The sequence below is a fragment of the Polypterus senegalus genome, chromosome 4 (assembly GCF_016835505.1).
Source record: "Polypterus senegalus isolate Bchr_013 chromosome 4, ASM1683550v1, whole genome shotgun sequence".
NCBI classification, from domain to species: domain Eukaryota; kingdom Metazoa; phylum Chordata; class Cladistia; order Polypteriformes; family Polypteridae; genus Polypterus; species Polypterus senegalus.
In genome coordinates this window covers 167,840,324-167,865,566 of record NC_053157.1, presented here as the reverse complement: position 1 = coordinate 167,865,566, position 25,243 = coordinate 167,840,324, and the positions used below count along the sequence as shown (strand labels likewise).

The window sequence follows — 25,243 nt, the reverse complement described above, 5'->3', positions numbered from 1 at the left end:
GGGCATGGGAGTTTGCCCAACCAGTCCACATGTGTTTTGTGGATTTGGAGAAGGCATTCTACCATGTCCCTCGAAGCATCCTGTGGGGTGTGCTCCAAGAGTACGGGGTACAAGGCTCATTGTTACGAGCCATCCAGTCCCTGTAAAGGAGGAGCAGGAGCTTGGTCCACATTGCCGGTAATAAGTCAGACTCGTTTCCTGTTGTGGTTGGACTCCGCCAGGGCTGCCCTTTGTCACCAATTCTGTTCATAAGTCATATGGACAGAATTTCTAGGCGCAGCCAAAGAGGGGAGGGGGTCTTGTTTGGTGACCTCAGAATCTCGTCTCTGCTATTTACAAATGACATGGTTCTGTTGGCTTCATTGGACAGTGACCTCCAGCTCTCACTGGAGCGGATGAGAGTCAGCACCTCTAAATCCGAGGCCATGGTTCTAAGCCGGAAAAGGGTGGAATGCTCTCTCCGGGTTGGGAGCACAGTACTGCCTCAAGTGGAGGAGTTCAAGTATCTTGGGGTCTTGTTCACGAGTGAGGGAAGAATGAAGCGGGAGGTGGACAGACGGATCGGTGCGGCATCCGCAGTAATGCGGGCTCTGCAACGGTCCGTCATGGTGAGGAGAGAGCTGAGCCAAAAGGCAAGGCTGTCGATTTACCAGTCGATCTACGTTCCTACCCTCACCTATGGCCACGAACTTTGGGTAGTGACCGAAAGAGCAAGATCGCAGATACAAGCGGCCGAAATAAGTTTTCTCCCTTAGAGGCAGGGTGAGGAGTTCAGTTATCCGGGAGAGACTCAGAGTAGAGTCGCTACTCTGCATTGAGAGGAGTCAGTTGAGGTGGTTCGGGCATCTGGTTAGGATGCCCCCTGGACGCCTCCCTGGGGGTTGTTCCGGGCATGCCCCACTGGGAGAAGGCCATGGGGCAGACCCAGGGCACGCTGGAGGGATTATATCTCCCGGCTGGCTCTGGAATGCCTCGGGGTCCTCCCAGAGGAGCTGGAGAAGGTGGCCGGGGAGAGGGATGTCTGGGCTTCCCTGCTTAGGCTGCTGCCCCCGCAACCCGACCTTGGATAAACGGTGGATAATGGATGGATGGGTATTTTGCTGCATTTCATCTTAAAAATGATATTGTCATCATATGTAAATACGCGCTTTATAAAGTGGCTCAGGTTGTGCAATAGTATAACTGTATCGCAAGTTTACAGTGAGGTAACTGTACTTATAAGTACAAACAGTTCTACAAGGATCAGTTGATGGATTGATTGATTGTGTTAAGAGCTCTTGGGATGAAACTGTTTCTGAACCGCGAGGTCCATACAGTTAAGGTTTTGAAGCGTTTGCAGTGTGAAAAGCAGTTCAATAGACAGCTGCTGTGATTCACACTCAGATACAGTGAAATAAATACTCCAAGTGGTGCAGTGAGAGTAATATGGAAAAAGATAATCTGCTGTGGCAACCTCTAACGAGAGCAGCTGAAAGAAGAAGAAGAAGGTGCAGTGAGAGTAACAATGCTAAAGCAGCTATGGTATTTAGAATGGTTTGACCATTCTGTGGACCATTGTATTGTTATAGGTTATTTATAATCACATGTATTAAACTTATAAACAATATGCACTTAATTTCAGTGTATTCATAAAGTCGCGTCAGTAATGTGGATCTGAAAAAGAAAGATAAACCACACGGGAACAGTAGCACTGCTTTGACTCTGGGTGCCGCCAGTCTGCAAAACCGAGCGGAGAACTTGCGTACGACAGGGTATGAGGTACCGTGGAAATGTGCGTAGCTTTATGCCAAGTTTAGGTTTTATACATCGCGATTTGAACGTGAAAACGTTCTTACACAACATTTCTGTGCGTATGCACCGTTAATACATGAGGCCCCTGGATATTACAATTGATGTTAGATATGTGGCTACTGTTGCTTATAACTGTTGATGCTCAATGAGCATTCTCTTTTTTCTCACATGCATTTTCATTGTTAAAAATCTGCAGTATAATGGTTTATTGATCATTCTTAAAGTATGGGGCAGTTTTGAGGAGTAGTAAGTAATACCAGTGCTTGTTAAACTGAAAACGTATATAGACCCCATTTAAAACCTATTAAGTTAAAGACCTTCTATACATTTTTAAGAAAATTTGAGGAGTGTCTGTGTTTTAAACACCTTTGTGCAAGTAATGCATAGCTGATTATCATGCTTAAGCTAGAGGATTTTAGGTTTGGCAGATAATAGGCATAAAAAAGGATTTGGTGTTGTTGGTGCTGGGAACTAATAGAAAAACAGAATGGTTTTATTGTGCATGATGGATGCAGTCTTTGTCAACATGCCATTACTTTTTCTGTGTTTTAAATGTGGCTTTTTGATATTATCATCCTTCTTTAGAAACATTTAGTGTTATTAGACTTAATATAGTTCTGGCTATTAATTAATAGTATACTGTGTATGATTATACACCATCTAAAAATGCTGACAGTGTCTTTCATAGTTGGCAGCACTTCCAGCTTTAAATAATCTCTCATGCTGACAAATAAAGGAAAAGAGAGCATAGGCTATAAAGATATTAGAGAGAATGGGCACCTCAGATGTACAGATTAGCAGAAGGTACTTCTAATATCACAGCAGACGTCAGTAACGACTAAATACAGTTTTACATACAGTTTGTATTCTATTTTCTGTTATCCATACAGGCAAAAAGCAAAACCATAGTATGTGCCAGTCTACTTGTATTGCAAATTTCCTGGCCTTTCTTTTTTTACTTTTTTATCACACATTATGTTTTTTTTAGTGGCTGTTATTTAATTGTTTATGTGTGTTATCCTAAATTGTATATTTTCTCTAATTTGGTAATTTGTGGACAAACGTTTGTTTTAATGATAATTTGTTCTTTTTTGGTATTGGTCTTTTCATTGGATTATCAGGATCAACAATAACTTTTCAATGAGAAGTATGTGTGCTTTTTCTTTTTCGATTTTAAATGCTTGTATGAAGTCCTTTTGACATGTCATTAAGTGCTAATAGTGAGTGCTGGTAGTGCCAGTTTTGGTAAATGGGTGTTTTCTAGCATGCAACCACACTGAAAAAAATATAACCTCCATTCAACTTAAAACAATTAAGTTAATGATTCACACTTAATATTTTCAATCTGAACCAATATAATTATTTGTATCTTATTGAACCCACAATTATTAAGTTGATGCAAATCATTTAGTGTAATTGGGTGTAATTCACTTGTTTTATACTGAAGTAAATTTTTTTTTAAGTTGTTACAATTTAAAATGGTTTATTGGTCATAACCTATTTTTATGCTATTAGAAATATTATGAACATAAAACATTCTAATGCTGTACTTTTTACATTTATTAAAAAATCTAGTGCAAATACACTGCACTGCATTTTGCAGTGTAAATCTTAAATATACAACAAAAAATTATTAAACGTTTCTACAGCTTTCTTGAAAGTATGTTTTATTACGAGTTCTTATACTTAAAATTAACAGTTGAGAAACAGGGTTACTTACCAGAAATCCTCCATTATAAAAGTATCCTGCTGAAAGTGACCAGACCTGTATCGCCATGTCCACTCCACTCGGGAAAGTGTTCTTCTTTTTTGGCAGTTGGAAAGCCAGCACGCTATAAAGTTCGACTTGGAGGAATATACAAACGGTCCCTCCCACACAGCACACAAACAACCTAAAATATTAGGTTAACTGAAATAGGATTTTTATGTTTATTCCCTCCACTGTAATTTACTTTGGTACAAACAATTTTTTTACTTTGACTGAGATCTGAAATCAAATATTTCAAGCTACAACACTAAATGATTAATCTTAAGTTGCTCGAAAGAGAAAATTTACGTTGATGAACAACATCAATGTTATACTTTTTTCAGTGCTAGTAGTGTACTTGAGTCATTCTTAAGAGTTGTGGATGTGCTAGCTTTGAAGTTTGAAACTATAGTGCTTTAACATTGCGAAAATACTTTGAAAAAGCATTTAGAATATTCACAATTATGATTTTCTCTTTATAAATGACCGTTAATAAATCTCCAACCTTAGGTTATGTTTTGCCCTTCTGGTAATTGACACAGGACTATCTGTTCATGACCTTAGTTTGTCTGTGTTTCAGCCAGAAGAAAAGCACAGTGTCTTTGCAACATCCTCTAAATAATATAAAATTCAGCAGCGCAATTCTATTAAAATATCATTGTGGACCTCCTGTATCCTCTTTGATCTTCAAACTAACCATTGTAAACTCCAGTGAGAGCAAGGGATTGATGACTGAACGTTCTATATGTAATTCTGTTGTACCTTTAGACAAGTCCGATTTAGTGGGAGCACACTGATATTAAAGCAAGTGGCCATATAAGATATACGGTATAAAGGTTTCCAAAACAAAAATTGAATGTTGTGTAGATTTTCAATTTATAATTATGTGGTAATTCCCATACCTGTATATAATTTTGAATATATGAACAATCAGTTGAAAAATTATATAAGGAAAATATATCATTAATTATTAACAATCCTAATATAAGGAAAATAAATATTCATCTTAACAGTTCTGTGCAATTATAAATAATTATTTATATATTCTGTAAAATTAGATATACTGTGCTTTGTACTGGTTATGCAACCTGCAATTACTTGTCAAGTAATAAGCTACTTAATAATAAAACTGTTACTGCATGTAGTGTAAAAGTGACAGAGAGGATTGTTCTGTCTAAAGCTAATTGCACATTTTTCAAATTTGTCTTCCTTCTTTCAGAACGGGACTATTACAGCCTCTGTGAGAAGCAGCCAATTGGAAGACTTCTCTTTCGACTATTCTGTGATACTAGACCAGAGCTGAAGAGATGTATTGAGTTCCTGGATGCAGTAGTAAGTACTTTGCTGCTCGTAATTAACATCTCCTTTGCTGAATTAACAGAATGACCAGTTAAAGGACCTTGAGTCATCATTTTATGCTTTTGAACTGATACACACATTAGATTGGTTAGTAAAATTGTAAGCCAGTAGTGTGTGTGTATATATATATATATATATATATTACAGCTGTAAACCATTTTCAGGTAAATCAGTCATTGTGGTGTTCTACCTATACACATTGTCACAAATTTATGAATGATCATCGTAACCGTCTTGTATGTTTGATTGTAGAGCATAAGGCTGAGTACACTCAGTATTAGCTCACAAGGACACAGCTCCATGTATGGAAGATTTCTCTTCAAATACTTTTGCAGTTTGGTCATTGGTATGGATCATTAATCACACAGGGAAGATAATTTTCTGGTGACTGTGTTAGTTTAATCACTAATAGACTTCAAGTTAATAATAATCTGAATTTCTTTAATATTTGAATTATGTTTTTTTGAAGCAGAAAGTGCACACTTTTCACAATCTACCTTCATGATAGACTTTACTTAATAGAAAGAGTAGTAAATTCTGCAAACTAAATTAACATGTGAAATGTTTGTTTTTTTTTAAGGTGACAACTTGAACAAATAGTATTTGTTTCATGATTTACCTTGCACTAATAAAAAATTGTTTAAAATTGCCACTGATTCCGCTGTTCAAAGTATGAATTAGCATTTTTATGTTAGTTCTAATATTCCCAAACCCTTTCCTCATTCATATATTTATCACCATATGCTTTGCTATATGATATAAAATGTTCATTATTTTATGTACTTAATCAGGCAAAATAATTTTTCGATGCCTGAGACCTGAAGATGCATTTGCTAAATGACCTGACCTGCTTTCTGCTACAGTACAGTATGCAGCTGCATATGAAGTAAATATATTTTAGTTTGTTTTTGTACTTGCCATATTCCAGACTGAGAACAGAGACTTAGCTGTGCCACTGTATATATAACCTGTATGTTTACCTTCATTCAATTTCATTTATTTTCCAAAGTTGTTTACTGCAATATGTAATACTGTACATAATAATTGTTCGTAGACCACAACCAATGCAAGCAACACTGGATGCAAGGAAACACCAATAAATCTAATAAAATCTTTTTACCTTATGAGACATCTTAATCTATTTTCTGACATTGTGGTATGGTCATTAAGGCTCTGGCCTTTAAAAAAGAAGGTTTGTTAAATGACTTCAATGACTGGAACTCACTTAACATGCTAGTACCCCATTTATAATATATCTTTTAACTTATAAGTCGCTTTCAGCATATGATTCTGGTTATTAAATAAACATAACAGAAATTCTGAATTTTAAAATTCTGACAGCTTTAAATAATGGTTAAGTAGTTGTGATTGTACATTAAAAAGTACATTAGAACAATTTTAATAAGAATAGTTTATTCAATGCAACAAATTCATTACACCTAATTATGTAATTTGATAACTCTTATGATTTCGTAAAACCTTATGGTCAACACTGAAATGAATATTCTTTTATGCCTTACAGTATACTATATAACTGTTTTTTCTTTGTAGTTTCTTTTTTAGCTCGTGGAATTCTCTTTAATTTCTTACTGCTTCTGAACATCAAAATGTACTTGGCAGTATGCAGTATGCACCCCAGAAATTCCTGCCTTAAATCTAGTCTGCGGTGATTTTATGTTTCTGCTGCATGTGCAGATACCTGTACATTGAAAGATGCAATGGGATGTTCTCTGGGTAGCTTTATCAGCAATACCTTATAAAAAAGAGACAATAATGTATATCCCTGGACATTTTTAGAAGGACATAAGACAAAACAGATTCTTTACTTGATGTAAACTGTGTCCTAAAAACTCTGGAGTTAACTACATACAAGAACTCTTTCTCAAATTTACAAAAACTCATGAAAGTAAGCTCACTTTTAAACTATGGCAAATGTTTAAAGTGATATAGCATAAATGTTATCAATCATAGTTGATGGCACTGAGCAATACTATTGTAAAATTCTGATAAACACTCCCTTTTCAGTGCAGAATGCATATGTGAGGTACATTTGGTATATATATTCCATTTCCTAAACATGCATAATATACATCAGTAAGTTTGTAATGTTTTGTAGTAATTTTCTGTATAAGAATATGGTTTCTTGCAAAGTTTTTGGTTTTAGCATTTGAGCAAGATTACAGCAAAATGCTTCACATTGAGAATTGTGTAGTGAGTGCATAGCACCTGCCTATCTTGGTCTTATGACTGCTAAGACTTGGTCCTAAAAAGGACTTTCACCAACAGCTGTGTTACTGTGTGGAAAAAAAAATGAGAACATATAAATACTTCCACTTCCACAAAATTGTGCACCAACTGCCTTTGTAAAGTAAGTAAAGTATTTGAGGGAGTATGGTAGAGGTATGTACAATACTGCTTTTTCAGTATACAATAAAATAATAAATAGATAGGTGAATAGATAGAGGGTGACCAGACTTCCTCTTTTTCCAAAAATGTCCTCTTGTTGAGAATTAAAATAGTGATGTTACTTAGACTGTATAAACAAACAGCAGACGTACATATTTTGTCTGATCCATATGCAACATGTCTATATTTTGTGCTTAGTGTAACTTGTATGCGGTTCAGGGTTTGCTTAAAAAAACACATGTGGCAGCTTGATTCAGGTGACAACTAGGAGGACTTGGCAGAGCCATGTTATTATTCAGTGCCAACTTTTAAGTAAAAAAAGTGGCCAAAAAATGAAATTGCACACCTACAGACAAGTAAACTAATAATAATAACCATGTTTTTGACTAGGGTGCAGCTAGTAGGAAACTAAATGTGTGCTACTTAAAGTTCACTTTATCTTTGAAGAGCATAAAACTTCTTTTAAGTAAGAGAGATCAGTGTTAGACTACTTGGTGAGACTTGCTTCATTATACAGTTCAGAAATACAGATCATTGTAAAAAAACAAATGAGGACTTCAAGTGTTGTCAGTAAAAAAAAAAAAAAAATTAAAAATAGTAATTTTTTATGTTTTGCTTTTTTTGTTAGCATGGAAGAGAAATAACAACCCTGTAAATCCTTATAAACTGTACCAAGTAGCTGAATATAAAATAAAACATTTAAAATTATTGAATTTTTGGTTAAAAAAGTAATAATGATGCATTGTATATGAAGCTTTGTTCAAAAACAAAATCTGGTCATCCTCATACTTTGCCATGTGTTCCACTAAGATAAGCATTAACATACACACTATTCACACACATACCCGCAAGATGTGAGCTGACTGTAGCACAGCAGACAGAACTTGTCGCTAACCCTGAACACCTGAAGGTAGACAATACAGATAAGAAGGAAAGGGAAAAAACAATATTCCAGCCAGTAATATCTATTATGTGCATACCTTATACTTTATGAGCTACTATGCATATGCAGCACAGTGGCTGAAATGATTCATTTGAAAACTCAGATACTACAATATCACAGATACACATACATTATCTTTTCATCTATTTTGATTGTATGCACTTTTATAGTGAATCTGTATTGAGATGATTACATCGATGGTAAAGTATGATAGTCAAGTAACTTTGTCTATTTAAGGGTGAAACATGTGTTTTTGTACTCTTTGTATTATTTGGCAGATACTGTGTGACATATCTATGATCTGCTTCTTGCAACTGAGAGGACGTGGTGGATGTTTGCTGACTGGCCGACCAACTACAAGTCAAGTGTTACCTGGTAGATAACCACCTAATAATCAGATTGCGATTCAGACTTAAAAAGAATATATATATATATATATATATATATATATATATATATATATATACATATATATATATATATATATATATATATATATATATTGTAATGGATGGCCGGCCATTTATCCCGGCCAATACCCCCAAGCGCCAGGTGGAGCCCTCCTTGCAGCGTGGAGGTCCCCAGAAGACCAGCAGGGCATCATGGACATTGGAGTTTTTATGCAAAGCCCTGCTGGATGCCGTGGGGGCCACAGGAGGGAGCTGCAGGGAGGACCGAGGGCTTTTTCGTGCCCTGTGACCCGGAGGTTCGTCACAGGAAGAGCGACGGACTTCCGGGTTGAAGAAAGGGACTATTTACCCTGACCCGGAAGGGAAAAGGACTTGTGGACTAGTGGGCAGAAACACTTCCGGGTCAGGAGGTATAAAAGGACTATGGGAACTCCCAAACAACGAGCTGAGCTGGGTGGAAGGGTGGCAACGCGTCTGGGAGCTGGAGGATTGGTTATTTGTTTATTATTGTGTAGTATTGGTGATTTATGAGTATTGTGGAGGAGAGTGTGCTTTGTACACTGTGGAAGAAAAATAAAGTCGATTTGAGGACTTTTACCTGGTGTCTGGAGTCGTGGACAGGTGTTCAAGGGAGCGAGAGCGCCCCCTATCGTTCACAATATATATACTGTATGTACACCGTGTTTCCCCAAATAAGACAGGGTCTTCTATTAATTTTTCCTCCAAAAGACACACTGGGGCTTATTTTCAGGGGATGTCTTCTTTTTCCATGAACAAAAATCTACATTTATTCTTGAACAAAAATCTACATTTCTCTCTATTATAAAAAAAAAATCTTGGAAGGCTTGGAAGTAGACGATACGTGATTTTTCTCTGAGACACTTTAATGACCCACAAGACAAGGCAGTGAGACAAAAAGACAACTGATGCACAGGCTTTTAAATGATTGACACGCAGCGTGACAAGCAGAACACGTACCTCAGCAGCAGTAAGACAGTAGATGATCCGATCGCGTCTCCTTAGCGTGCATTCAGCTCCCCCTTCACAATGTGAGCGGCAGAGACACGAAGTGGCTAGCATGCAGCGCGCCCCAAGGGGTGCGCGAGTGAAGCAAGCTAGGGGCACAACCCCCTTAGTATTCTTGAACAAAAATTTACATTTATTCAAATATAGTCATGTCATCATCTTCTGGAACATCATCATAACTCTCCAAACCCCAAATTCCATTATAAATTTCTTGCGACTCCATTTCCTTAAGAACAATTGGCCCAAATCTCTCAAGTCTAGCAATAGAACCTTCCTTAAATGAGCACCTCTTGTCCATATAACCTTCTCGTAGTGCATTCCGATATGCATATGGTAGCAATAGGCGTTTATCTCTCATCCAACGGCTCCTGCGTGGGACCATAACTAGGCCTTATTTTCTGAGAAAATACAAAATGTTTTCATATGTTAAAATCTACTAGAAAGATGAAAACAAAGAGATGACACTATGTTCTTCTGATATATTTGTTTTATATTTGAAATACTGTATTGGCAATCAGTTAATTTGTAATTTTTTTTGCAGTTTTGTATTGTAGTTTTCTACTGAGCACATTGACATTTTTTTAAACACGATCTAAAAAAAAAAAACAACACACCAGCATTCTTTGATTATTTTAATTATTACTGTGAATTTATAGCAATAAAAATATGAAGTCTGATTTCATAACGTTTAAGTCCCATTCCAGCAAAGTAGAGTAAAACGTGCTTTGCAATTGATGTTGGGCCCATTTTGCTAAAAGTGTACCATTATAAATACAATTTAAAATAAATCAGGCTGCTCTGTAGTTGGTTTAGATTTTCTTACAAATGTTTTTGTATTTAATAGACACATGCATATGGAATCTGTATGAAATTTAATTGCTGTTTACAGGACAATACACTGTTTCTGTTTTTTTTCTTATTCTAACTGCATATGTAATCTAAGTCTGTGATGCATAGCATTGATGTTTAAGGATATTTATTAATTTTCTGGGTTTTTTTCTGAAAGAACAAATTCATACTTTTGCTTGAGTATTTTTTCCGAGCCTACTTTTTTGCTTTTACTTAAGTAGTTTCCATGTCCGATATCTTTACATTTACTTTACATTTGTCTATTGTACTTCTACTTGAGTATATATTTTTGGCACTTTTCCACCTCTGCTAAACACTAAATCTAGACACATTTCTCCTTTTATTTGTGTTTTTAACATACTGTGTTAAAAAGTCACTGATTAAGCTTTTGAAATCCTTTTAATGTGCTATACTTTTTGTGAGATTATGCCTCTTAACATTTGAATAATTGAAGTCCCTAATGACTGTAATAACATCCTGTAAGCCTACTGTTGTCTGAACTTTGGTTTATAACACACTCCTGATATCATGGGTCTATCTCTGATACTTTTTAGTTGAATCTAGCTTTCTCACTACGATGTGGCTCATCATCTATTTGAAGTGGACATGCATTCCAGTTTACTTACATAAAGCACAATTCTGTCATTCCTAAATGAAGTGAACACGCTTACTTCATACTTACCTTACTTCATTCATAGGAAAAAGCTCCATGTGGCTCCAGCTCACTTGTTATATCCCTGATACTTTTAGCATTAAGGTAAGCAATTTTAATGTATTGCTTATTTTACTTTGGCCTTTTAACTGTGGGCTAGGAATTTCATCGTTAACTTTGAGATTTCTGCTGGCTTTGCTACTTGCCAAAGGGAGGTAATAGGATCAGTTTTAAAATAATTAATATCGCCTGTGCTTGCTCTGTCAGTTGCGTTCCCATAAAGCCTGCTTCTCACACTCTGCAATTTCAAGACACCTTGCTCGCCTCCTGTCCATCATTGGTAAATGGGCCCACATTACCTATTGTTAAATATCTTTCGTATTTTTGAGAATAGTCCCAGAAAATATCTTTCGTATTTTTGAGAATAGTTTTTCAAGGTTAATCAGGTTGTGGCACATTATTATTTAGCGACCCAATGTTAATAACATTAACATCGGTCCACTTATTATTTGCTTTGTTGTTGAAATGTTCCATCTGAACTCGTCTTTTATAAAAATTTTAAAAAAAATCACAATCAGGAGTTGGACTTTTCACCAAAGTGAAACTGACCCAATCAGATAGTGTGGATGGACTAGACACAAACACAGATATACATTGTCGCAAAAACCAGACATAAGAGTCATAAAAAGGTTTGGGGCAGCCACCCGTATAATTGATTTCCTGGCTGCAAAGTCAATCAAATGAATACTGCACTGATGTGCACAAAACTGAGTCCAAAACAGAACTGAGGGTGCCCTCTCAGTGTGCACACATGTATGTCTCGGAACTGCCCTTACTCAAGCCCTTTAGCTGCCTCCCATGTGCACGTGTGTGACAAGGCCTAAGCCCAGATTCGTCGGTCAGGTGACCCTGACCAACAGGTCGTGAACCCGAGAAAGGGCATCAGCGTTGGCATGAAGAGTGCCCTGACGATGAACGAGTGAAATCGTATGGCTGGAGGTCAAGAAACCACCTGGTGACCCGCGGATTTGACTCCTTGTGCAGGGCCATCCACTGTAAAGGGCCATAGTCCATGACAAGAGTGAATTCCCGGCCCAGGAGGTAGTACCTCAGCTGAGTAATCGTTCATTTAATCGCCAACGCCTCCCTCTCCACAACCGAGTACCTGGCATCCCAGTCCAACAGTTTCCAGCTCAGGAACAAAATGAGGTGTTCCGCACCATTGACGTTTTGGCTCAGCACGGCCCCCAGGCCTGTGTCCGAAGTGTCCATCTGGAGGATGAAAGGTAAGGAAAAGTTAGGAGCTTTCAAAATAGGTGCGGATGTAAGGGCCTGCTTCAAGCCACTAAATGTAGCACCTGTCTTTTCAGTCCATACCACAATGTTTGGGGCCCTCTTCTTTGTCAAATCAGTCAAGGGCACCGCTCTCTCTGAGAACCGGGGAACAAACCGGCGGCAGTACACCACTAACCCGTGAAAGGCTTGGACCTGCTGCTTGGTTTGCGGACGGGGCCATTTCAACATGGCATCTACTTTGGAGCACTGTGGCTTCATGGTACCCCAACCCACCAGGTAGCCTAAATACTTGGCTTCGCTCAATCCAAAGAAGCATTTCTTGGGATTAATCCAAAGCCTGGCCTCACTAAGTGTCCGCAATACCGCTTTTATCTGCTGTAGGTGTTCCATCCACATGCTGGAATAGATGACTATGTCATCCAGGTAGGCAGCAGTGTATGAGTTATGAGGCCTGAGCACTTTGTCCACCAGATGCTGGAAGGTAGCTGGAGCCCTGTGTAACCCAAATGGAAGGACACAATACTGCCAGTGTCCGCAAGGGATGCTAAACGCGGTCTTAACCATCGCGGAGTCCGTTAAAGGAACCTGCCAGTACCCTTTTGTCAGTGTGGTCAAATATTGAGCCTGTCCAAACCTCTTGAGGAGGTTGTCCACTCGTGGCATTGGATAAGCATCAAATTGGGAGACTTGATTAAGCTGACGGACGTCATTGCAAAACCTCCAACTCCCGTCAGACATAGCGACCAATACAATGGGGCTGGACCAGGGACTATGACTTTCCTCAATTACACCTAGTTCCAGCATGTGTTTGATCTCAAACTCCACTTTAGTCCTTTTCGCCTCTGTAAGACAATATGGACGTTCTTGGACTATAACCCCGGGTTCTGTCACAATGACATGCTCAACCAGAGAGGTCCGTCCGGGGTTTTCACTCATTACCTACCGGACAGACAGGATAACCGTTTCCAGCTCCCGTCGTTATCTGGGACTTAAATCTGCACCGAAGTTAAGGCTAGCCATGTGAGCAAAGAGTGAGCGGGGCTGACCGGAGGAGGGATCGAGATCCCTGTCCTTCCATGGTTTCAGCAGGTTTACATGATAAACCCGCTCCCTCGGCCGACGATTGGGTTGACTCACTAAATAGTCAACGAGTCCTTTCCTCTCCTTTACTTCGTAGGGACCTTGCCAATGGGCATGCAACTTAGAGTGGGAGGTAGGTACTAGGGCCATGACATGATCTCCCAGGTGGAACTCCCGGAGAGCAGTGCCATGGTTGTAATAACGTACCTGTGCTGCTTTAGCCTCTTCCATGTGACTTTTAAGGAGGGGCCGAATCTTACCAAATCTATTGCATAATTGTGCGATATATTCCAATATATTTGTAGAGGGAAGAGCCTCTTCTTCCCATCCTTCTTTTATGATATTAAATATGCAATTATACAATAATTCAAAAGGGGAGAACCCCGTGGAGGCTTGTGGGACTTCCCAGTAGGCAAAAATGACGATGGGGAGGAGATGATCCCAGTTCCTTCCATCCTCGCTGACCACCTTACGCAGCATTTGTTTGAGAGTTTGATTGAACCTCTCTACCAAACCGTCGATTTGAGGATGATACACCACAATCTTTAAATGCTTTATTTTCAGTAACTTAGCAGTCTCCTGAACGTCTCTGAGGTAAAAGGTGCCCCTTGGTCCGTCAAGACTTCCTTGGTGATGCCAACGTGCACAAAAACCCCTAGTAATTCCCGTGCAATGGCTTTGGAAGTGGCTGAGCGCAACGGAACAGCTTCGGGGTATTTGGTAGCATAATCCACGAGGACCAAAATGTACTTGTGTCCTCGAACTGAGGGCTCTAGAGGTCCGACTAAATCGACCCCAATTCTGTGGAAGGGAACATCATTCAGGGGAATAGGAACGAGAGGACCACGGTCCTTTCTAGGTATCTGCCACAATTGACACTCCAGGCAGGAAGTGCAAAAGTGACGAACCACCTCATTGATTCCCAGCCAGTAGAAACGGAGCTTGATCCACTCCAGGGTTTTCTTGGTGCCCAAATGGCCACCTAGGAGGTGGTCGTGTGCTAACTCACAGACTTGCCACCGGAAGGTCCGCGGGACTAGCAGTAACCCTCTCTCCTGCCCATCATGCTCAGCTACGCAATAGAGAAGGTCATTTTCCAGCACAAAGTGAGGACCCTGTGGCATCGACTGGTTACTGTGCTGGCCATTGACCAGGACCAGTGCATTTTTGGCAAACTTAAGGGAGTCATCAATCCACTGCTCCCTTTTAAAATTTCTAAATTGAAAAAGAGAGAGAGGGTCAGGGCCGACCTCAAGGGGCGTAGTTTTCTCCCGTTCCGTCTCAGCGCTGGTGGATGACGTGCCAGCACACGACGGCATGGGAGTTGCCACATCACTGAAGGCGGTCGCTTCATCTCTCTCTGCCCGCTGGTTACACGGCGTGGAAGCAGCTTGAAACGGCTCATTCCCGTCTGTAACTAGGCCCAAGTTAACCCCAGGAGTGGTATGTGTCTCACTGTTTTTAATTTTAGACCAGTCCCGCCCTAGTATCATCGGATGTGGAGGATCTGGAAGGACCGCCATGGTTAATTTCTGAACCGATCCTCCGTAGCTGATGACACAACAGGCGGACCTGTACCAACGGATTTCTCCGTGGACACAGGTTATACTGGTCTCAAATGATAACCATTGTCACGGTAGCACAAATTGGCGGGCAACAATGGAAAGGTTGCTGCCGGAATCGAACAAAGTGGTAGTTTTGTGTCCGTTTACGTTCACTATGCCTGTGTGTACGACCGCCAACGGGTTAGTCAGAGCACACCAACCCCTCCTCCCCCTCCATCTACATTCCTCCTTGCTCCCAAGTGGTTTGCGCACCCACGACTCCGGGGGACGTCGGCACAAGCTCTGGGTTGTACAGGGGGGCTAGGTTTTGGGACGTACTCTGGTTGAGTTTGACTAAGGGACGGTTCAGCACCTCCAGATTGCGAGGCCGTCCTTTGTGTCTCTATGAGCTCTGCCATATTTTGGAATTGTTTACCCAGACCGGCTGGGAGAAGCCAAGGGGTAGTGTTTTCAGGAGCAGGTAGCAATCCACCTGTCCTATTACGTGGGATGGCTTGTTCTTTGCCCATAAGGACCAGGCTTGTTGAGGGGTCTGCTGCTCAGGGTTGAACCTCCAGTTTCTCTCTCTATTCACCTGCCAGTCTGGGGCAGCCCTAAGTGGAAATCGGGGCTCTGGCTTCACAGGTAGGCGGGAAATGCTAATAATGAACACATAAATGGTAAAGTCTGGGGACCATTATGCTATTAAAAATATTTAAAACAAACTGATTTTTAAAGCCAGGACTTCCCTGTATTGTTGATTTTCTTTATGTTATAAATGTCTGTTTGATGTTCTGTCCTGTTGATTTTACTGTATGTTTGTTAATGTACTGTATGTATGCATTGCATTGTTTTTGTTGTGCTATAATGTCCTTGAATTGCTTTGTAATACACTTTATGATTGATTCTGCAATGGTAAAACAAATTGTACCATTTGATGAGTTGAGTCAAGGCAATTCTTTTGCGTTAAGAAGGTTTTAAACTTAGAAACACTTCATGTTTCGTCAGTTCCTAGTTTAGAAATCTCTGTGTATTTTGAGTTATCCCTATATTTGTTAGACTCCAGCCTCTTTGTATTTTGAGTTACCCCTATATTTGTCAGATTTATTCCATTTGCCATGCTCATTTGTCATTTGTCATCTGCTTGTTTCTAAACATGCCTTAGTGAAATGTTGTCACCTAATGTAGGACACCAAAAATAGAATACTGTCAAAAATTGCTTACAATTTTTTACTGCAAAAATGACTGGATCTTGGCGAGGCTAAGAAAATACCCAAATCACCCCTAGCTTCTCTGAGTGTAGCCGACTGAAAGTAAGAGTTATTGGCTTTAGTTTCACCTTGACCCTTTCCATTTGTTTGTTTGTTTGTTTAAAGCTATCTATATCCCACATCATGGAACACACCTTGGTAAACATAAACACTGCAAGGCTTTTTTGTTGTATACTAGAAAAATTTTTTTTCACTAACAGAGCTTTGATATTCAGAGTATAAATGTAAAAATTCTGTATATTTTTATGTGCAACAACCATGCCAGTTTACAGAGATTACTGTATATAAAATAAATGAAATGAAAGCATTTTGCAGGAGATGCACTAAAAAAGAATAGTAGTAGTAGTAGTAGCAATGTCACACATACAGAGTACAGTGAAAATCAAGTCTGACCAACATGCAGCATGTCCCCTCTTTCCAGCAGCATGATAAACATAAGTGTAAAGTTCAGAAACTTCACACTATGCATTAAGCTAATTGTGTCACTGCAATTCTGTTTGTGCAGTGGTTGTGTTCTGCCATAGTTTGTAATAACAGACAGATGCAGGCTCAAATAGTGTCATATATATGTGTATGTGTGTATATTCCGTGCCTACAGAGTGAAAAGTTACGTATTGTAAAGAGCACACATAAGACTTTCAGTGTATTTTGTATACACAACATTAGATCGTAACTGAAATAATTGTACAATATTAAATTTTTTATAGAAACCTTAGAGTTTTGAGACAGTAAGCCACCTACATATCAATAGCATCTCAGGGTAATTTCACAGAGCCAATCACCATTCAGCATTATTTCCTGTGGTACATGATAAAAAAATAAGTGAGAAAATGATAAACACAGAGTGTGTAATAGAGTCAAACCAGGATGAAACATATTAAGGCACCTCAAACTAATTATTAAGTTTTATAGCACGTGCTGAACTGCTTTTGCTAAGTATATGGTAAATCAAGGAGTGGGTGAACTTAGACACTCACTAATACCTATCAATCCATAATCACACAGGAGAATGTCTAAATCAGGGGTGCCCAATGCGTCGATCACGATCGACCGGTAGATCGGAAAGGCAGTGCAGGTAGATCAGATCGCGTTGCAGTCAAAAAAAATTTTTTAAACGTTAGTCTATCACATATCCTCCCTATGGCATTTGCCACATGATTGACATACAGGGCGGCCAGTCTGAGATTTCTTTTCTTCTAACACACTGGTCATTACGCACGCACGATCAAATGCGCGAGCTACTGCAAAACTCTGGCTATCTAAGTGATCTAGTTAGCCTTCCAATTTATATCGACTAGAGAAGGGATTTAAAAAAATGTGTTGTTTATGGGCTGGATGTGAAATTGGAAGAGGATTTTTTTCTCTCACAATGTCACAATCAAGGTGTGTTTGTCTGATCTGTCAATTTTATCGTTGCTATTCCAAAGAAGGAAAATGTGGAAAGGCACTTTCGAACTGTTCATAAAAACTATGGAACTGACTTCCTTCCAAAAAGCAACCTGACAAAGAGAAAGGAGAAGGAACTAAAATCGCAGTTTTTCACTCGGCTGAATTCAAAAGCAAAGGCAGACACACCGAAGCATCATTCTGGGTGAGTCACTCGATCATTAAGCATAAGAAGTCCTTCCAAGATGGAGAGATGATAAAAGATGCCTTTGTTGAGGTAGATAGCTAGGGAGAAATTCCTGCTGAGATTTCAATACCTCTGGCTGGAGAAAAAGGAGTTTCTCCTTGTCATTAAACATGCAGAATACAAGCAACTTAATAATGATCAATGGCTGGTAGACTTGGCATTTTTTTCTGATCTGACCAACATGTTGAATGAGCTTCATTTACAGCTGCAAGGGAAAGACAAAACCATGGTCAATATGATTAGCTCAGTTAATGCTTTCAAACGAAAAATGCAACATTTGTCCTCAAAGTTGCAGCACCTTGATTTGGAGAACATCCAAAACCTCGTGTCAGAGCTGGAGACGTAATGTAAGGTGTGTGTGCAACTTGACAGCATACGCTACACAGAGCAGATTGAAAATTGCCTGTCAGAATTTATCTAATGGAAAAAAAGTAAGGATTTGAGTGTTGCCCAATGTAGTGGAGTGAGAATAGCATTTCTTCTTCACAAATTTACTCAAGTAAAAGTAAAAAGTGTGGTGCAGTAAAACTACACTTAGGAGTAAAAATTTTTTAAAAAGTTACTCAAGTAAATGTAACAGAGTAAATGTTACTCGTTACTACCCACCTCTGATACTCAGTATATATATATATATATATATATATATATATATATATATATATATATATATATATATATATATATATATATATATATATATATATATATATATATATATATATATATATGTATAGCATTTTTAATGTAGGTGGATCATTTTGACCTGGTCATATTCAAAGTAGTTTGCAAACCGAAAAAGTGTGGGCATCCCTGGTCTAAATGGACATGCAGATCTGGGCGCCGTAAGGCAGGAATGACAGCTCGGCCCTACCACTATGTCTAAGCTAAAGCATTTCTACTAAACTTACTAAACTTAAACCCGATTAGAACTAAATGTGTGCTTTACAGATCTTGTACTTGAATGAACACCATGCACATGCTCAACCTGTCTCTTGCTAGAGCAACAAAGCCTGCACATGCATGATGATAGCGGCAGCAATAAGTTATATGTTTGTGAAATAACACAATCAAACTTTTTTTAAGTGACAGGAATGAAGTTTCATATAGTGATAGACTGAGCGAAAGTGTGATTTTTTTTCAGTGATTATTGTCTAGTTCACTACAGGCAAGAATCCACATTTCATATCTAGGGATCTGCATTCAATAATATCAATAACAGCTCTTTAAGGTGAAATCATGTCCATGGCCCTAAACGCAGCCATGGAAGAAATGAGCAGCAAACAGGAGTAGATAGCCGTCCAGCTCGATGAGTCTCCTCTTTATTCACTCAATTTAAAACCTTGTGATTTCTTGTTGTTCCCAAAAATGTAGGAACCTTTGTATGGAAAAGTTTTTGAGATAAGTGATGTATTAGTTGATGCAGTGAATTAGCAACTTGAGAGCTTAACTCATCAGAATTTTGCTGCTTGCTTTGTCAGATGGTTCAAGTTCTTAAAAAAGTGCACTGATGCTGTGTTGAAGTCACCAATAAATGAGCTTTCATTGGAGATAGAGGTTTTGCTTTTTTGTTTTTTCTTTCATAGAAGGCTAAGGACTTTTGCAACATCCCTCATAAATGCACCTGTACAGGGAAAGTTGAATTTGATTTCAGTTCGTATTGTGGCCTAACGTACACAATGAAGACAAAATAACTTTACAAGCAATTCAATGAAAAGTTCATTGAAAAGCTCAGGTTAGGAGATTGATACAAATAAATATTCAAGTCACTCAATACTCATTGGAGTTCAGTTAAATCAATCATTAAAAATGGAGTATAGCAGACTTATAAATCTGCTTAGAGAAGGCCATCCACAAAAACCGAGTGGTAGTGCAAGAATAAGACCTGAGGGAAGCCACCAAGAGACATATAATAACTCTGAAGGAGCTGCAAACAACCATGGCTGAGATTGTAGAGACTGTGCATTCACCAGATTTTTCCCAGATACTTCTCCATTTGCAGCTTTATGGGAGTGGCAAAGAAAAAAACTGTGCATGACATATCAGCTAGAAAGGCATTGAAGTCAACTGGAAGGGGGATCTATGGTCTGATTAAACTAAAATTAAGCTTTTTGGCCATCAGATTGAATGCCACGTTTGATGTAAGCAAAACACTGCACATTATTAAAAATGTACCATCCCCACCAAGGAAGCAGGTTGGTGGCAGCATCATGCTGTACGGATCCTTTCTGCAGCAGGTTCGGGAAGGTTTGTAAAGGTAGAGTGTAAAAGAGTGTAAAATGAATTCAGCCAAACACATGAAAATTCTAAAGGAAAGCCTTTTGCAGCTTGCACAAAACCTTTGCAAACAAATAAATAAAGTTATTTTAAAAATAGCAATGTTCTTGAGTGGTAGAGTCACTGTTCACTCAAGACCTGCAACCTGGAAGAGCTTGAGTAGTTTTGCAATGAAGAAATGGAAATATTACAGTATCCACAGAGATTCAAGGATGTTGTGGCTGCCAAATCTACTAAATACTAACTTGAAGAGGATAAATACTTAAGAAATCGATTATTCATGTTTTATATTTGTAATTAATGTAAACCACTTTTAACAAACCTGTTTTCACTTTGGCATTAATAGGTCTTTTTTCTATTGATAACTGTCAAAAAGCCAAATTAAATCCATAGCGATAAAAATGTGAAAACTTCTAAGGGGGTGAATACTTTTTATAGATAGATAGATAGATAGATAGATAGATAGATAGATAGATAGATAGATAGATAGATAGATAGATAGATAGATAGAATATGTCTCAGACATACATTACCTTTCGGGTGTATTGCAGTATAGTGTTTCAGGGAGCTATATTCTTACTTGCTTAATGTGAAAACCAACCCTTGAAAAGACTATTGCCCATTACAGAGCATGCACCATCTGTAAGAGTCACCAGTCAACCTAATCCATACATTTTTTGCATGTGAATGTGGGAGGAAACCATAGTCATCAGTGAAAATTTGCACAGATATTGAGAGAATATCCAACCTGTACACAGACAGTGATCAAAATGGGATTTCTGTCCGAAATACTTAAACTATGAAGCAGAAATACTAACTGCTGCATCAGCTGTAGCAGAACTGTTCACATACCATTGCAACTAACACAAGTTAAGTGATTATTTATTCACAGTAACAAAGTGAGCAACAGAAAGGGAAGAAGCTGGCAATTTTATGTATTAAGGACCAGTACCTCAATTCACAAATTATACACTACCATAATGAACTTAACACAATATCATATACATTTTTGAGCAAGGAATTCATCCAGTCACTAGAACTTAATAATGCAACTGACAGCAGGAAAGCAGGTCCAAGAATGAAAAAGTGTTGTTGTGTTAATTAACTTTCGAAGGTTCTGGAGTTGTGTATTCCAAGATTCACATATGGAAACACATCTTGACAGCCATACGCCTGCACTTTTTTATGGAGAGACATCTGTTAATTTTTAGCACCATTATGGATTCCAATGCTATTCAGTTTGGGAAACATTTAAAATGCTTGTTTTTACACAAAAAAAAGATGAATTTCAAAAATGAAACACAATGTAGTTAAAATTTGACATTGTCATTCTATTAATGTGTATAGTCAGGTCCATAAGTATTTGGACAGTGACACAATTTTCATCATTCTGGCTCTGTACTCCACCACAATGAATTTGAAATAAAGCATTCATTATTTGATTGAAGTATAAACTTTCCACTTTAATCTAAGGTATTTACCAAAAATATAGTATGAGCAGTTTACGAGTGAAAGACATTTTTATACATGGTATCCCAATTTTCAGGGGTTTAAAAGTATTTGGTCATTTGGCTGACAAGCTGTTCCATTGCCAAGTGTGAGCAGGTCCCTCATTATTTCATTAACTATTAAGCAATGTAAAATGTCTGGAGTTGGTTCTAAGTGTGGAATTTGCATTTGGAAACTGTCACTGTAAACTCTCAATATGAGGTTGCAGCGTACCTCCCTCAGGACACTAAATGGCAACCCCCCTGGGTTACAGCAGTGCCTCGGACTCCCGCAGTGCTTCATGGGAGTTGGAGTTTGGTGCAGCCCTGTTGGGATCCACAGGTGCCACTAGGGGGTGTTGCAGCAGGAGCTGCTGAGCCCTTATGGGCAGTTCTTCCACCACAACCGAAATGAGTCATCAAGCACCTGGAGCACTTCCAGATGCCTGATAAAAGGAGCCAGCAGCCGCTACTCGGGTAACCAGAGTCGGGAGGAGGAAGACATAGCTTGACCAGAGGTCTGAAGACATAGCTTGACCAGAGGTCTGAAGGAGAAAAAAAGAGAGAAGGAAGGATTTATACTGTGCTTGTGCTGAGACTGTGTCGTGCCTATGAGAAACAGGGGAAGGCATTCCCCACGAGGTAAAAAAGCAAAAATAAAAATAGTGTGTGCCTTGAACTAGTGTCCCACGCTCGCCTGTGTCGGGTTAAGTCCATGCAAGTAAAAGCAGGCCATTATTAGGCAGAGAAAACAAAATAAACTCTTTACAGAGATACTGTAGCAGAAACACAAGGAGTGGGGCTGGAAGATGGTGGAAGAAGTAGGAGGATGAATTCTAAAGTGTATGCTGCTATACTGCTGTACTGGGTGGGGTATACCATCTGCTAAGATTCAGCCAAATTCTGCAAAGCTAATAGGATGACACTTCACAGTACAGATGGACAATGAGCCAAAACATACCGTGACAGCAAACCAAGTGCTTTTCAACACAAAGTAGTCGAATATTCTTCAATGGCCAAGTCAATCAGCTGATCTCAGCCCAATTGTACATTCATTTCTCTTGTTGAAGACAAAACTGAAGGCAAAAAGTTCAACGAACAAACAGCACATGAAGACACCTGCAGTATAGGCCTGGCAAAGTATCAATAGGGAGGAAACCCAGCACTTGGAGAAGGCCAAGGGTTCCAGACTTCAGGCAGTCATTGACTGTAAAGAATTATCGGCCAAATATTGAAAACTAGCAAAATACCCGTGCTTCGCAGCGGAGAAGTAGTGTGTTAAATAAGTTATGACGTGTTGTGTTCAAGTTACATTCTGTGTTTGTCAGCCGTTGTTAAGATAATAGGTTTCATTCATCGAAGTGTTCACTACCCAAATCACTACTCGTGGATCTAAGATGTTTAACAGGCATTCCCAGTATTAAGTTGTGGAATTGCCTGCGAGTATTTAGCGACAGCATCTCTATGAACTTGTGAATTTACCTGCAAGTATTTTGCGGCAGCGTCTCTATGATCTTGTGGATTTGCCTGCGAGTATTTAGCGACAGTGTGTCTATTAACTTGTGGATTTTTCTGCGAGTATTTGGCGGGAGCGTCACGAAGTTGTTTCCATCTTGCTGCATCAGAAAATGTACCACGACGTCTGACACATCTCCTTTTTTCTGTTTTCTCACAGCTTAGATTGCTACTGTCATAATCGGTTTTTAATCGGAGTTTCATGGTTTATTTCAATTACGTTAGTATTTGCAGGACTTGTGTTGAAGTGACATTCGGCATCTGTCAAGCGTTGTAAGCAAAGAAGGGAATGAAGAGACTGGAGCGACGGATGGCCTTATATGGGCAGGCAGTCAATTACGTGGGAGGCGTGGGGATGGGGGACGCAATATAGGCAGGCAGCCAACTACGTGGGAGGTGTGATGATGGGGGACGCAACGCCGCCTCACACGGCGATCGAGCTGCAGGCTATCGACATATATATGTACATAAGTAGGATTCAATTATGACCATTACGCGTAGAATTTCGAAATGAAACCTGCTTAACTTTTGTAAGTAACCTGTAAGAAATGAGCCTGCCAAATTTCAGCATTCTACCTACACGGGAAGTTGGAGAATTAGTGATAAGTGAGTCAGTCAGTCAGTGAGGGCTTTGCCTTTTATTAGTATAGACTAGCAAAATACCCGCGCTTCGCAGAGGAGAAATAATGTGTTAAAGAAGTTATGAAAAAGAAAAGGAAACATTTTAAAAATAACATAACCTGATTGTCAATGTAATTGTTTTGTGACTGTTATGAGTGTTGCTGTCATCAAGGATTTAATTATCATTATTTCTTTCAATCAGGTTCGTATTTGGAGGACGTGTTGTTAAGAAGTTACATTCCGTGTTTGTCAACCGTTGTAAAGACAACAGGTTTCATTCATTGAAGTGTTCACCACGCAGATTGCTACTCGTGAATATAAGATGTTTAACAGGCATTCCCGGTATTAACTTGTGCTAAACGTACCATGGTGTGACGTAAGGGGAGTTGACTGAAAAAAGGCAAGGAGGCACGTATTTTGAACGAAAAGGGAGAAGACATCGAAGGAGCGGAAAAGTGAGAAGGAAAAGTGTTTAAATAAAGAGCTAGGAAGGTGAATGGAAAGAAGCAGCCAGCGGTAAAGCAAGGAAGACTTCATAATAAGGACAGTTCGGTGCACGTAGAAGGTGTAACAGTAAGATTGTTAAGCCTTATGATAATGTTCTCGCATGGAGTATTTAGAGAGACGCACTGGGAGAAGTATAATGTGAACCTCTCTACAGTTTTGTTTATTTTCGGGTTGTAATGTTCATCAAATTTACATATCATCTGGTCCATTGGTGGACCGTGCATCTCACACCTAGGCCTTCAGTAGTGCTCCGTCTGAATCAACGCGCCCCTCAAAAACTAATTTATGGTTATTAAAACCATCTTAATATGCAGAAATACAGTATAAAGAGCTGCTGCATCGCAGATAGATAACTCCTGTAACCACAATAAATGCCTTTATTGAATAGACAAACCAGGGGTGAACAAGTTCCTTTCTACTGCAGCCACAGCCGCGACACACATAAAAAGTATCAATAATAACTCATAAACTTACAATATTATTTAGGAAAATCGCAACAGTTTCACCAAAAATTCGGATTATTTGTAAACAAAATCCATCCTCCTCTCTTTCCTCAAAAACAGTTCAATTACTCTGTCGTACGGATTATCCGTGCGCTTCAGTTCCATCAAAAAGTCCCTTTCTATCGCCATCGAATCTAATGCTGTCGTATTTCTGGCATAAGTTTTAATTCGCTTTAGGGCTGAAAATGTCCGTGTGATGATGTGGGTTCTGGCTCCACACTCCCATTGCTATACAGGAGCACTTGAACCCAACACTGTCGGTAATGTTACCGATTGAGCTAGTCAGTGAAGGCAACAATTAAGCAAGGGGAATGGTAAAAATGTGCAAA

At 39.1% G+C, this 25,243-nt stretch overlaps 1 protein-coding gene across 3 annotated transcripts in view; it reads left to right on the top strand.

Annotated features, from left to right (window-relative positions):
- The window catches only part of grk4 (G protein-coupled receptor kinase 4), a 278,224-nt gene that overhangs the window by 142,037 nt on the left and 110,944 nt on the right, over positions 1-25,243 (top strand). For all 3 annotated transcript variants that reach the window (XM_039751644.1, XM_039751645.1, XM_039751646.1), the window contains one exon: positions 4,758-4,870. In XM_039751644.1, coding sequence (XP_039607578.1) covers positions 4,758-4,870 — 113 coding nt within the window. The remainder of the gene's footprint in view (positions 1-4,757; positions 4,871-25,243) is intronic.